The 15,972-nt window shown below is 42.3% G+C and overlaps 1 protein-coding gene across 3 annotated transcripts in view; it reads right to left on the bottom strand.

Moving 5' to 3' along the window:
* ap2a1 (adaptor related protein complex 2 subunit alpha 1) overlaps positions 1-15,972 on the bottom strand; it is a 62,962-nt gene that overhangs the window by 28,944 nt on the left and 18,046 nt on the right. For all 3 annotated transcript variants that reach the window (XM_075453866.1, XM_075453867.1, XM_075453868.1), the window contains exons 3-6: positions 5,811-6,004; positions 5,035-5,164; positions 4,789-4,890; positions 4,156-4,415 (exon numbers count right to left, since the gene is read on the bottom strand). In XM_075453866.1, the coding sequence (XP_075309981.1) occupies positions 4,156-4,415; positions 4,789-4,890; positions 5,035-5,164; positions 5,811-6,004 (686 nt within the window). The remainder of the gene's footprint in view (positions 1-4,155; positions 4,416-4,788; positions 4,891-5,034; positions 5,165-5,810; positions 6,005-15,972) is intronic.

Genomic DNA, 15,972 nt, shown 5'->3' with positions numbered 1-15,972 from the left:
TGAGTTATTGCTGTAAATTGACAAATGGAAAGGAAAACTCTGCACTCAGCTGAGCTGCGCTCTGTAAACTATAGAATTATTTTTACCTTTGGGCCAATAAGAGGCCAGCAAGTGCATGGCACAATCAATAGAGTTTACGCTTTGATTTCAAGGTCTAAAGGGGGGCAAACTATGGGGGGAAAAAAATCCTTTTTTCTGTGCTTAAGAGAATACATTTGGGTCTCTGAAGTCACAAGCAACCCAAAAACACAGAAATCTCACAACCCTGCTATCCGTTTTAGGCCCCCTGGGTTCGAAAATACCTCACTTAACAATCCATTCAGATTTTCAGTGTAACCTTGGGTCACTCCTAAAGCTCACCCTGCCTCTTATGCTCCCAACCTCTGAGCCCTGCCTGCTTGCTCCCAGCCTGCTGGGCTAATGAAGAAAAGTTCACCATGAACATGTTCTGCTGTTCGCTGTACTGAGGAGCAAGCATCCTAAATTTAGTAACAGCCTCATAGGATATAAGAGCCCAGTAAATAAACTATGTTTGAGGCAAATGTTACAGCAAATGTTACCGAAAGACTGTATGTGCAGCAACCACTTCTCATCGAATTGTTATACCAACTCGATTCAGTTCAACACTGGACTTGTAAAGAAACTGTGCCACCAAGGGGGGGGGGACATTAATAATGGAACATTATTGTTATGCCATTACATTGTTAATGTAATGGGTGCTTTCTCGTTGAAAGGTTATGCTTTGTAATTCAGACAACCCGCGGTTGTTTGGATAGGTGTGTTTTTGGCACCAAATGGTCCGCTCCTAACTCTCATGCTACATTGAACACTGTGTAGTGCTCCCGATGTGTGAACATCGGCACGTTCCTCATAAAGATGTAGGTTTCCTAGTACAATTGTTGAATGAAGTTAATATGCTGAAAACCTTTAAATGAAATAATTAGTGGTACTAATTAGCTGGTGTGTTTTTGGTATAACTAATTCTGACCCGCTCTAATAGAAGGACTCACTTAACCCCTATTCTTAAAGCTCTTCATCGGCTACCAGTTTCCTCTAGGATAAATCTCAAAATTTTGGTTTTAACTTTCAGAGCATTGCATGGTCAGGCTCCACCCTACATCAGAGATCTGATCTCTTTACAGAAGGTCACATTAAATTCACCTGTAAAGGTTATAATGCATTTTAGTTTCATCCTCAAAATTTCACCCGAATATCCCTAACTTTTTGTGCCAGTGTATGTATAAAAAATTGTCGAGTTTCTAAAAAGCAGAAAATAGCATGTAACGCTGAATGCACAAAGTTACGACACCACATGCATATGAGAAGTTGCGAGTGCAAATTTTGAGTCGGTCCTTGTTCATTAAACGGTGACAACTCAATCCAGTATCAAAGGGCAGGTGGTATATATACCCATCACTTTTCAGTAAAGAGCAGTGAATGAAGTCCTCATTCATATATTTTTTGGTGTTACAACCTGTAATTTAAATGGATTTGTTGTTGTAATTTATGTAAAATAGACCAAAACAAAATATTTCAGATTGGTTCAGTAAAATTTATGAGAAAAAAAAGGTATTTCAAGAAATTCTAATAAATCAAAGAAACACTAGAGATTTGGGCAATTTCTTGCTCTATGGTTCCCCTTACAGTTTAAGAAGATTAAAATTACAATTACTTTATTGTCATGTAGTCACACAAAATTACTCCTCTGCATTTGACCTATCCAGGATGTCACCTGTTGAACACTCATGGAGACAGATGCCATACACTGGATAGGTGGGCAGCCAATCAGAGCACCTGGGGGAGCATGGGGGTACGGTGCATTGCTCAAGGGCACCTTGGCCGTTGGAGGTGGACTGCCACCCTTCCAGCTGTCATTCCACCTAGTGCTGGGCGGTATACCGGTTCACACCGAATACCGGTTTATAATTTCGTTATGATATGAATTTTTAATATACCGCCATACCGGTGTATTTGATTACACAACGGGGGGAACGCTGCGTCGCGCGACATTGTTTGAGACAGGACCCCCGTGTTGCGCTTCTAAACACGCATGTTTACTGTCTATTTTTAACGCTATTTAAAAAATACTGGTATTCGTTAAGCTGCATTTCCTTTCCCTGCTCTCCCTCCGTCTCTCTGCCAGCCTACACACACACACACACACACACACACACAGCCCCTCCCTTCCGTGCACACCGCGTGTGTCTCCATCAGCGAGATCATGCCTGGGAAGCATGGAAGCTTGCTAGCTTCAGCGCCGCGTTAGATTAGCTCCCATTAAAAAGTCCTATAAAAATATTTAATATTTTTAATACAATGTTGTCTCGTCCCGTCCCGTAGCAAACAAGCGATTACGCCTTCTTTATAAAGTTAACTAGTCGCAAGTTTGCCGTAAAAAAAAAAAAAAAAAAAAAATAATGTAGTTGGGTTGTCGAGGTCTAAACACTAACAGCTGTGAATCAAATAAAGTAGGTTTTTTAAAACTCTTACACTGAATGTTTGCTGCTTCAATCCAGAAAAATATTTTCCATGATTGAAAAAGACACGTGTTGAGGATGAGGACCAGCCTGAACCGGAGGTATCAGTGTAATTAGCTATGTTATTAATTTGTTTACAATGAAGATGTGAATATTAATACAATAAAGTTCTGTGTGACCAATTATTAACGAAGGAATTATTTTGAAGATTTTTTATTTTAATTTTTAATTCTGTTCTTAATCTGTAGAAAATGCTGTGAACACCTAATTATGCATGAAAAAAAAAAATACTGTGATATACCGTGAAACCGTGATACCATGAAAAAATACCGTGATATGTATTTTTGGTCATACCGCGCAGCACTAATTCCACCAATCTTTTTGAGTGGCGAGAGTGGGAATCTAACTGCCGGTTATTGAACGACCCACTCTAACCCCCAAGCACGGTCGCCCTAACGGGATATGCTACCATGTGTCATAAAAACACATCTCCATGTGAGCCGAACACATGTAAAGCCATACAGGTAAATCTATTGTCGTGCTTAAGAGGCCAAAACACTGTGGTGCGGAGGCTAAAAACCAAAGTCATGAACTTTAGAATCTTAGCCCCCAGGCACTCTAGGGCACTTCAGCCCATTAGAAGCACATGACTTTAAAGTTTACAAACATCTTTAGTGTTGCTCTAAAAACCAAAAAGTGGTGTGTGCGTACGTATTCACTCCCTTTGCTATGAAGCTAATAAAAAAGATCTGGTGCTACTACTTACCTTTTGAAGTCACATAAATACTTAAATATCTCCAAGGTTCACCTATGCACAATCCAAGTTGAAAAACCTTCAACATCATTTATCAAGAGGCACAACCAAGCAAGCTACACCATGAAGAGCAATGAACTTTCCAAATAGGTTTGGGACAAAGTTGCGAAGAAGTGAAAAAAAGTTCATGGTTGGGTTATAAAAAATATATATCTTTGAAAATCCCATGGAACACCATTAAATCCATCATCACAAAACAGAAAGACTATGGCAACAAAACTTGAAAAGATCTGACATTCACCAACGTCATGGGTCACATCAAGACCTTGTTCTTCACAGAAACTGATTTCAAGTAAATCCAACAAATATCAAGGGTACCAAATTTCTGCAGTTCACTGTCACAATGTGTCAACCAATTAGATTTTAAATTGACAAAAATACCAATGTGCTGTTATATTAAAAAAAAACAAAAAACTGTGATCTTGAAGATTAATATTTTAAGGGATATTTGGGGATTTGTCATTTTTCTTTTCACTTTGCAAGGTTTTTCATTTAAAGTAAAAGGGCAGTCTGCAAATTGTAAATGTACATGTGTAGTACATATATAGTCTAGTTAGACCACAATATCTAGCACTCAAAGTACCTTTACACTACAAGCGACATTCATACATGCACCCACCATATACAGTGTTAAAGACACTTTAAGATGTGGTCCAGGGAAGCTGGGGATTGAACTGACAACCTTCTGATTGACAACTGCTCTTCCTCCTGAGCTACTAATGTATATTCTGAAAAGTTTCAGTCAAGATGAAAAATAAGGGTGGTGCTCCTAAGTTGTATGCTGGTGCTTTTAAAATATCCAGTCAGGAACACCAGTGCAACTAGCAAGTCTGAGACCCATGTGATGTTGCTCAGAGTACTCACCTGTCATAGTGGATGATAAGGGATATAGCCTCAAACAATATAGCATTCTTGGCATTGGAATGCTGCACCTTCTTGGACTTAGGGGGCTCCTGAGCCTTATTGAGAATGGTCTCCAAACACTCTACCAGGCGACCCTTGACAGCACCATCTTCTGGTGGAGGGTAGCATTGCAGCAAGCGTAGTAATTTGCAAGATAGCCAAGGTGCTGGCACAAAGTAGTAGGTATAATCCTGCAGATCTGTTGAGGCGGATGAGACAATCTGGAAAACAGTGTTTTGCATTGGTTCAGCACTGAAGTAACAGTAAGTCCGTAACTTTGAATAATGACTTCAGCATACAACTACAGTTAACAGGATTTCTATTCATTTTAAGAAATGCTTCTTTCGGACATTTCAAGAGGGTTTAGTTGCATAACGTTATATAAGGGTAGTGCAGTAGCTAGGGGTAATACCTTTAAGTGCTCATATGTGGTAGCCACTTTGGATGGTACAATTTATCCATCATCATGATTTAACTTAACATTTGACACCCCAAACTAACACAAAGTCCAAAACTGACCAGTATCTACAGTGAAAAATGTAAACAACAATGTCCAAGTTTCGTTTTGTTTTCAACAAACATACACACACTCACCCTGCTAAGTCTGGAAACAGCCAGGGAAACGCAGGTCTTAAACTCATCTGGATTCTTCTGGCTAAGACAGGTGATGAGAGAGATGGCTGCTGTCACCACACCCTAAACCCAGCCAGGCACAAAAACCCACAACAAAAAATTCTTTAGCTCACCAACTAACGACAGCTCAGAGGACACCAACAGTTGAATTTACCATTTAATGGAACATCATTCCAGTTATCTGAAGGTCGGTTCAGGTGCTCTTACCATGTGTTGGTCGTTAAGTAGGTGCACCACGCGTGATGTCCATTCACCCATCAGCACCAAGTCAGGAGAAGTCTTGTATAGTCGCAGCAGACACAAAGCAGCCGATTGTTTCACACTGTCCATTGTATCACTGTTGTGTGAAACATTCATATTAGAAGCAGTTAGGTGAAGTCAGTTGGCCTTAGCCAATAGGAAATCACAAGAGACAAAAAATAGGACAACCAATGATTTAAGTTTATTCAACTTCCTCACACTTCAGCAACAGTTACATCAGGAATATACTTGGTTCTTAATCATATGTTCAAATAATCAACTTGCTCCATCATGGGCGTAATTGTTGACATACTTGCTTCTGTACTACAAGCATTACCGGAGAATTCCACTGGAGGCATAACAAATGACTCATACCAGGCAAAGACACGCCATAGGCACCGTCCCCACGTAAATTTCTAAAATTATACCGAGCAGCAATTTTCACAAGCATATTTTTCACCGTGCAGTGGAAAAGACACATCAGAGCTATGGCTAAGTGTGGACCAAACTTTTTATTTATTTATTTATTTTTTTTTTTACATTCTTACGGCTACTATGACCCTACATCTGGTCAGTTTTGGCCCTACACTGGTCCCCTACATACTGACGCTTGCTAAAAGCATAGCATTATTTTCCCAAGACGTGCACAAACTACGGTCCAAACAAAGCAGAACATACAAGGCAGCCACATTAAACACGCATATCCATAAATAAAAGCAAGTCTGTGGAGGCCTTACACTCACCCAGCAACCAGGATGCGAGGGATCTCACTGGCAAAGGCCTCTGCCATCTCACGGCTTCCCACATTGGCAATACAGTGAAGTGCCAGGCACATGAAGGTGGGATTGCGACTGGACAGGTCATTCTTGATGGCATTGTTGATGAGACGGATTAGCTCACTGTTGCTGTTTACCAGTACTGAAATAAACAGATAGCCCTAGAAAAAAAAAAAAGAAGATTAAGCAAAAGGAAAATGAGGCACAAACATAATAGCACACATTAAAATATTGTTGAAAAAGTGGGCATTTTGTATTGGTAACAATTAGGGATGTCCCGATCCGATCACGTGATCGGAAAATCGGGGCCGATCACGTGGTTTCTGACTCGATCGGATATATAGCCTATCTATATATATTTATTCTCATTTTTTAAATCTTTTTCAATTTTTAAAATTATTTTTATTTTCTTTAAAAATCAGAACTATAATATTTCAAAACAAATGGGAAAAATAACAGTTTAGTATTAACTGTTCTGTGGTGGTACAGAGTCAGACAGTCTCAACCATAGACATAATATACGTAGACGCCTCATAGACTGACGCTGACATATCAGCGCGGCCGGATGGGATGGGTCCCCAATGCCTCCACATTGAATTTATTTGGACTGAGGAAGGTGTATATCCCCAAATACAATAATCATAACTCCCCGAATTTTTAGGTCTATGGTCTCAACTCCACACAGAAACAACGAATGCAACATGACGTCACTTTGCTGCGTGCCGTAAAGCGAAGCAGAACACGGCAGCAGCTTGAAGCTGGGGGCGCAAATGTCCGCTGTGTGGAGGTATTTTAAAGTGGATGGCAAAAACGTTGCGATTGCAAACTGTGAGATATGCAAACTTGGGATTTCAAGAGGTGGCAAGGACATGGCTAACATCCTTGATGAGAACAGGAACAGGCTCAAACCTGACAAGGTAGAGATGTTGGTTTTTAAATCAAGAAAAACGTACATTTCCTTCTGTGAAGCCAGAGGAGGAGAAGACGAATTAGGAGTGCAGTTCCCAAAAGCACATTACTGGCCTTACTTTACAACACTGTGGCACTTTTATTTGCTTATTTGTTTACATGCCTGCCAGGTAATTCAAGTTGAGCTGCTGCTCGTTTTTATATTAGACATTGTTGCACTAAACTCCAAGAATTTGTTTATTACTTCATTAATTAAATAAATTAATAAAACAAATAAACACTTCAAACGATAAAACTAATTAAATTAGTTAAATGATAAAATAAAAAAGTAAAAGTATCGGATCGGCAGATACTCAAAATCAAATGACTCAGATGCAAAAAAACAACAACTGATCAGGACATCCCTAGAAACAATGCTATTCACAGAAGTAGCATTGGGTTTATTTGGGCCACAAACTAACACTAATACAATTTAATGCAACACTCCTATGATAAATTATACCTTTATTAAGACTTTAGTCATACCTGAAACTATAAGCAATTAATCTTAAAAATGATTTCACACTGATAACTTCTCACATGGTTTAGGATGATTTTTCTTCCCCAGAGCTGTAAAATCCATCACCCCTCCACCTCCACCCATAGACTGATTATTAAAAACCCCTGCAGACAGACACTCGCACTGCACTTTTATTTGACAGACTTACTTATGCTGCAACATGTGCAATACAGTCACAAAACAATAGGATTGCACTGTAACTTTTTACTTTGACTTTTACTATTTTTTGTATAACTTAGATATCTTTATACTGTATGCCTTATATATTTTTGTGTATCCCAAGCCAAGAGCTCCTGAACTAAATTTCATTATGCCTGCAGAGCGACAATAAAAATTCTTGATTCTTGCTCTATTTAACAAGAGCTTGTCTCTGCCAAACAAACCAGGATGGGCACTGATTTTTACTTTATTTTATTTTTTCTCTTTCCTGCTTTTCCCCCTTTAGTAAGGTTCTGTAATGACCTTGGGCAGAAAGCCTAGATTTCCCACCATGAGTAGGACTCAAAAAAACCTTTCATAATGGTGCGCTCTAGAGGTAGGCAGCCTGTGGTAGTAGCTCTGGACAAACTGTGTCTTTCTTTGCATGTCCTTGAGATTTCTACTGAGCTTCTTTTCTGTGAAAGCACATATTTCTGAAACATTTTTCTGATTTTTTTCAATCGTGTGCTGGTGAAAGGACTTCTGCTAATAACTCTGGCAATCTTTTTTACATCCGTTATGATGCATAACCATGGCAACAGGAAACTTGCTATTGGAGCAACTGGCTGAGCTTTCCAAAGCCCAAGTAATGCCTGGAACAACACCCCTAATCAAGATGAGTTGAAGAGGAGACATTTATGATACAGAGCGGGAACAAAATGGAGAAAAAGTTTTCATTCTGTTTACACACAAGATGAAAAGAAGATTACAGGGATTTCAGGATTTCATTACCTAGGAAATCAAAATATATTTTGCCATATTTTTGGATTATAATGTCACATAAATCAGGCCAGGGATGATTTATTAATAAATCCCTCTGGAAATATCTTCAGAATACTGGTACCGTATTTTCCGCACTATAAGGCGCACTTAAAAGCCTATAATTTTCTCAAAAAACAAAAGTGCGCCTTATAACCCGGAGCGCTTTATATATGGATTAATTCTTGTTAGCTTACTGACCCCGAAGCGATTTTGTGTGGTACACGGCGCTCTGTCAAAATGTTTTAGTAAGACTTTGGTAAACTACAAAGCCGCACCGCAGCATTACGGCTACAGTAGTCATGAGCGTAGCGGAGTAATATATATTGTGATTCACCATAATATTACAGTGTGTGTGTATAAGGACCCAAAAATGGCACCTGTCAAGACACACGCGTACGACGCGGACTTCAAACTGAAGGCTATCTATAATATCTTGCCAAAGATATGAGCTACACAAACATGACCGGCATCTGAGCTTGGTATTTAAACCCTGGTATATTCTACTTCAGTCACAATACATATAGGAGGTACGAGGGCCCCCCTAGTGGTGTGGTGGACACGACATGAAGTACCAATACATCACAACTCCTCCCCTCTTATTCACTTACCCAGATTCCCAAAAATGTATTTAAAGAAGTATTGGCTCAGGAACCTAATTCATAGACAGTAACATTAAACCTGTACTAACCGAACAGTTATAGAACATGACATCCTAACTCAAGGGTGAGGGTAGACTGCCTCAACCCTTTGAGTGTGTCGGGGGATTATTGTGCCCCCTTCTTGAGACAACACTCAGTAACTAAACATTTCAGAGACCATTCCCAGTTGTTTTAAGGTTCAGTCTGTCGGGTGGTTTGCAAATCCGTCTTGGATATCGGTTCAGTGTTGGCTGGGGTGTTGCGGGGTTGGTATGCGAGTCTGACTGACCTGAAGGTGGTGAGCTTGTTACCGTCACAGGGCTCGCCGTCTCCGACGTATCACCGGTGTCAGTCATTGCTGTTGGAACGACTGCAGTGGGTGTTGGTTGTTTCTCTGCGGCCGGCTGCACAATGCTGGGGTGACAGGCCACCATCTGGTCTGCATGTCGATTCCAGTGCTGATTTGACGCAACTTCCACCTGGTACGACCTTGGCCCTGCTTGTGATGCAACCGTACCAGTGATCCACTTTTCCTCCCCCTTCCGATAGTCCCTGACAAGCACTGGGTCTCCCACTTCAAAAGTTCTCGCTTTAGTGTGTGCGCCACGGTGTCGCTGTTGGTCCTCTTGTGCTCGATCCACCACTGCTGACACGCTCAGTTTCAGCAGGTCTAGGCGGGTGCGGAGTCTGCGGCGGAGAAACAGCATAGCAGGTGACTCCTTTGTAGTGGCGTGGGGGGTGTTCCTGTAGTGTAGCAGGAAAGCATCGAGTCGCCGCTGGACTGAAGCTGTACCCCTGGACGACTTCAGAGAATGTTTAAATGTCTGCACGAAACGCTCTGCCAGGCCGTTTGTTGCCGGGTGAAAAGGAGCGGAGCGTTTGTGCGTAATGCCATTGGATGATAGAAAGTGGGCAAACTCCTCAGAAGTGAATTGAGGCCCATTATCACTCACTAAGACCTCTGGTACTCCATAATGACTGAAGAGGCCTCTTAAGACTTCAATCGTTTTTGTAGATGAGGTTGAATCCTTTAATCGGACTTCGGGCCACTTGGAATGAGCGTCCACCATGACGAAGAACATGCACCCCTCAAAGGGTCCGGCGAAATCGATGTGGATTCGCTGCCACGGACCTGTTGGCCAGGGCCATGGGTGCAGCGGTGTGAGGGCAGCGCTCTTTTGACATCGTTGGCATGGGGTGCACGTCTTACACCTCTCCTCCACCTGCGCATCCAGACCAGGCCACCACACGTAGCTTCTTGCCAGGGTTTTCATCCTGACCACGCCTGGGTGTCCGGCGTGGAGTTCATCTAGGACATGCTGACGTAGTTTGGGTGGGTCTACAACTCGATTTCCCCACATTAAGCAGCCTTGAAGTACGGAGAATTCATCTTTCCGTATGATGTATGGGACCAGACTCCTGTCTGCATCCTTGGCTGATGGAAAACGACCGGTTGACGCCATCTCGATCACCTGTGAGAGCGTGGCGTCTGCTTTGGTTTCTCTTTTCACCTCACTGCAAAGGATTGGAAAACTCTCAATGTGTTTTATCAGAAATGCGTCAACTGTTCCTTGTTTTTCTTTGTGTGGCACTGGCAGAGGCAGACGCGAGAGACCGTCTGCGTTGCCATGGTCAGCGGCGCATCTATACCTTATTGTATAATCGTGCGCTGCCAATATGAGTGCCCAACGCTGTAGTCTTGCAGCCGCCATGGACGGTGTCGCTTTGCTAGGGCTCAAGATCGTTGTCAAAGGCCGGTGATCAGTTAGTAGGGTGAAATGACGACCATAGAGGTATGAATGAAAACGTCTGACCCCAAATATTATTCCTAATGCCTCTCGCTCAATTTGAGCATAATTCTGCTCTGCCTTGCTAAGCGTCCGTGAAGCAAAGGCTATGGGTCGTTCTTCCCCATTTGGTAGTCGATGCGAGATGACTGCCCCCACCCCATAGGGCGAGGCATCACAGGCAAGTATAACTGGCAGTCTGGGATTGTAATGTGTCAGTACGCTTTTGCTGGAAAGCTGTTCCTTCGCTTTTTGGAAAGCTTCGTCACATTTCCCGGACCATTCCCATTTCACCCCCTTATGTAGCAACGCATTCAAAGGGTGTAACAGGGTCGACATGTTCGGGACGAAGCGTGCGTAATAGTTGATGAGCCAAAGGAAAGAGCGCAACTGGGTCGTATTGGTTGGCACGGCCCCACGATGGCTTTGATCTTGTCATCAGACTTGTGGAGCCCTACAGAATCTATCATTTGCCCCAAGTACTCCAGCGAGCTCCTGAAGAACTCACATTTCTCTTTTTGGACTGAGCCTATATTTGTCAAGACGACTCAGTACGGCTTCGAGATTTCTCAGGTGGTGCGCATCATCTTGGCCTGTGATGAGGATGTCATCCAGAAAACAATGTACATTAGGCAGCCCTTGGAGCACTTGGTCCATAATTCTCTGGAATATGGAGGGCGCGGAGGTAATTCCAAATGGTAACCGATTGTAGCAGAACATGCCCTTGTGGGTGGTGATAGTAAGGTATTTCCTAGAATCTGTTTTAACCGGTACCTGAAGGTAGGACTGTGAAAGGTCCAGTTTGTTAAAACGATGTCCTCCAGACAAAGACGCAAACAAATCCTCAATATGAGGTATTGGGTAGTGTTCAGCGCACAGAGCTGGATTTACAGTCACCTTAAAATCTCCACATATCCTCACACTACGTTTTTCTTCATAACAGGGACTATGGGGGTTGCCCAGTCGCTGAACTGAACCGGGGAGATAACCCCTTGCTGGAGAAGGCGCTCTATTTCAGCTTCGACTTTGGGTCTCAGCGCATACGGTACCACCCGAGCTTGGCAGAACTTTGGCTGCTGGTCTGACCTCAGCGTCAGTGAAGTTTCAAATCCTTTCAGTGTCCCCAATTCCTGGCTAAACACTTCAGTGTGGCGGTTTAGGACACTCTCAAGAGTTTCACCACTTGCCCTATTTCCTGTTCGCACTGTCTTGATTTCACTCCAGTCTATATTAATGTTCCATAGCCATTCACGGCCGAACAGTGGAGGGGCCTCTCCTTTTATCACATATAAAGGCACCCTAACCTTCTGCTTGTTCAACTTAACCCACACCTTCAGCCTTCCCTCGGGCTGTAGTAACTCCCCTGTGTATGTTTTCAGAACAACATCTGTCTTGCGTAAGCGTAAATGTGCAAATTTGTCCTTGTACAGCTCACTGGAGATCAAGGATACAGCGGCCCCCGTATCTAGCTCCATATCCACTGACTGCCCTTCAATTTTTGGCTTAATCATAATTACTGATGAAGCTGCATGTCCTGTCTTCACTGCCTTCACTTGTTGTTCTGTGTTCAATGCAGACACCTTGTGCAGAGTGAAATCAGAGTCTGAACCTGCTGATGACTCCTTCTCATCTGATGAATTTGCAGCTGCCACTTTATAAATTTTGCCTTTGTTTGCATCTTTGTATTTTTTTTTTTGACTTTGCCTGTCTTGTTTCACTCCTTTTACTTCTACACACACGAGCTATGTGGCCCTTTTTATTGCATTGTGGCATCGCTGCTCCCTGAAATAGCAGTCACGTTCATGGTGATTCTTGCCACATCGAAAACATTTATCGCCCCCCTGTGGTGAAGACGCGGACACAGCATACACTTTCAATGAGCTTTTCAAATGTAGTGATTCCCTTGCCACCGCTTCCATTGCCAATGCCATCTCGACTGCTTTCTTAAAATCAAGTTTTTCCTCCGTCAGGAGTTTCCTTTGAATAGCCTCATTATTGAGCCCACAAACGAGTCTATCGCGCAGAGCATCTTGCAAATGTGCTCCAAAATCACAATGCTCTGATAACTTTTTCAACATGGCCACATATTGTGCTATGGACTCACCCTCTTCCTGATTGCGTTTGTGAAATCGGAATCTCTCCGCAATTACAATGGGCTTGGGGGAGAAATGACCATCCAGGGTGTCCACTAAATCTTTGTACGTTTTACTGCCAGGTTTATCCGGGGCCAATAAGCTGCGCAGCAGACCATATGTAGTTGCCCCCATGACACTTAAGAATACTGCCGCCTTCTTTGCAGTGGGAACATCATTGGCTTCAATAAAATGTTCAAACCTTTCGACATAAGTCGACCATTGTTCCGATGATTCGTCGTAAGTATCAATGTGTCCCAAAAGCGTAGCCATTCTCACTGGCGGTGGCACTGCCCGTGCCTGTGTATCTCGAGGGGGTTCGGCTTGTTCCACGATCCGGTTCTCCTGGGATTCTCCTCCCTCCCTTGTTAATGTCGAGTTTTCTCCATCAGAAGATGACATCAGTGGGTTACTTTTCTCGTCGCCAATTTATAATATCTTGCCAAAGATATGAGCTACACAAACATGACCGGCATCTGAGCTTGGTATTTAAACCCTGGTTTATTCTACTTCAGTCACAATACATATAGGAGGTACGAGGGCACCCCTAGTGGTGTGGTGGACACGACATGAAGTACCAATACATCACACTATCAGTCACGCAGTAGAACATGGGAATAGAGCAGCTGCGAGAGAATTCAATATTTATGAATCAATGGTACGGAAGTGGAGGAAGCAAGAAGATGACCTGTGCCAGGTAAAGAAGACCACACAGAGTTTCCGCAGGAACAAAGCGAGATGGCCATAGTTGGAGGACAAAATTGAACAGTGGGTTATTGAACAGAGAGCAGCGGGTAGAAGCGTCTCTACAGTCTCTATTCGACTGAAGGCAACAGCGTTAGCACGGGACATGAATATCAGTGTCAACAGGGCGTTCAAAGTTAAACTGCGAGCTGCGTGGGAGCAGTGGATGACAGAAGGCGAACACACATTCACCAAGGGAGGGAGACAGCGCTGGGCGACTTACGCTACTATCTGCCAATGGATCGTGGATGCCTGGGCTAAGGTATCAGTCTCAACTGTGGTCCGAGCTTTCACGAAGGCCGGAATCATCACTGAACTGCCAGGTAACAGCAACGACACCGACTCTGATAATGACAAGAGGGATCCGGGCATGCTGGATGCCGTAATCGCCCAACTGTTTAACTCGGACACTGAAGATGAAGAATTTGAGGGATTTGTGGACGAGGAATGAACTGAAAAAGTGTGTGTATTGTGTTCTATTTTACGTGTTATAACTGAACAATTTTGAGAGTTCTTGTGAATACGCTATGGTTTGATTTAGCGGTATCAGACTTTTTTTTTTTACATGTTACAACTGATCAAGGTTGGGAGTTATTGTGAATAATTTTAATAAAGTTTGACTGACTGACTGACTGTTTTGTTTCGCTTAATGCGCCTTATAGTCCGGTGCGCTTTATATATGAAAAAAGATCGAAGATAGACCATTCATTGACAGTGCGCTTTATAATCCAGTGCGCTCTATAGTGCGGAAAATACGGTAAGTGTATAACTGGAAAGTTTGGTGTGAATAGGTTCTACATTAGGCTGAGATATTTAAACTGGAAAAATACAAAAAAAAAAATTTATTTTGAGAAAACGGCATTTAAAGATTTAAATAGGGTAATTTAATACATTTGTATTGGAGACAATTGCTCAAAAGCAGAATAAATGCTCAGGCCCTTAGTAATAACAAAATAGAATATTATTAATATAGAATACAAACTCAATACAATACAACACAAGATTGCATATCAATTCATTGAGACGTGCAACATCTACGATCAGCCATCGCTGTGTCGCAGTACCTTCTGAAAGTCTCCTAGTGAATGTAGTACAACATACTATACCAAACTGGGACCCCCAAAGAGATCAATAAGCTGATGTAAACCACAGCTGCAGTGATCCTAGAGATTACTGGCAACAAGATAAACAACACAAGGAGCAATGTGATGGCCAAACCCATGGCCACACTCTAGTCAGCAACTCTCTTATGTAGTATTCTTTTACACATCACTTTCATCACTTTAGTTCCAATAAAATGTTTATTGTTTGGGTTAAATACATTTGTTCTATTTGTAAGCGCGCACATTTAGTTACTTATGTATTCTTTCTCAACCTGTGGTTTCTGTTTGTTTAATTCTGTTTCTTTTACTGGTATTTACCTGTTCTGTGGGAGTTGCCTGACGAGCTGAGCAGGCAAACACTGATTGGACTGAACCACCAGTTCCTGCTGGAGGGTGGAGGAGATTTTGAGTTCTTTAGTTAAATAAGTTTCCTATTTAAGTGATTTTTGTATTTAAATTGCAAGACTTTGTTCTTATTTTTGGGTGCTTAGTTTATTTATTAATGTGGCTGTAATGTGGTATTTGTTGCAGTTAGTGATTGTATTTTGTTTAGTTACCCCTAATGTGTGTGTTACTGGTCTGATCAGCCAGCATTTACCCTTGTGTGTCATTTCTTTGTTCAGGTCAGTTATGTTTTGTTTGTACAGCTACTTTGTTCACATTTTTGCCTGAGTTCAGTTTTGTTTCTTTGACCTCTTTTATGAGCTCAGTATTTTTGGGTTAAATAAAGAAACCCTATTTTCTAATAATTTTCCTGTCTCCTCTCTTGGTTTGACGTGGTCCCTCACATATGGTGTCAGAAGTGGGATCTTGAGTTGAGGAGACAGGTTTTTTTTTTTCTGTTTGTTACTCCCCCAACAAATCTTTTGAGCCATGCAGAATGGTGTGTGACCGAGGAAAGGAAATAGAGTGGAGACCAAAGAGGCCTTGCAGCAGCCAGAGACGGAGGGAGGAGCTTCAGTCATGCCAGAAGAAACTGAGGGTGAAGATATCAGGGAGCCAACTTTGCTTGATATTGCAGGAATCCTTCAGACCTTCATGGGACAGCAGGAAGTTCAGGATAAAAAGCAGAGAGAGGAATCTGCACAACAAGAACAGCGCTTCAAGAGTTTACAACACCAGTTTCGGCTTTTGCAGATGGAAGTACATGCCAGGACAGCTCCTGTCCATGAGCCTACATCAAATGATTCGGGGCTGGTTGGAAATTCAACTGATTACCAGACTCAAGTAACTTCTCAACCTGGGGTTGACTCAGCTTCCAGTCTAACAGGTCAGTCTGGGCATATTCATCATCCTA

Source organism: Odontesthes bonariensis, chromosome 21 (assembly GCF_027942865.1).
Source record: "Odontesthes bonariensis isolate fOdoBon6 chromosome 21, fOdoBon6.hap1, whole genome shotgun sequence".
NCBI classification, from domain to species: Eukaryota; Metazoa; Chordata; class Actinopteri; order Atheriniformes; family Atherinopsidae; genus Odontesthes; species Odontesthes bonariensis.
Note: the sequence above shows the minus strand (reverse complement) of the source record. Positions and strands in the feature narration are given on the sequence as shown.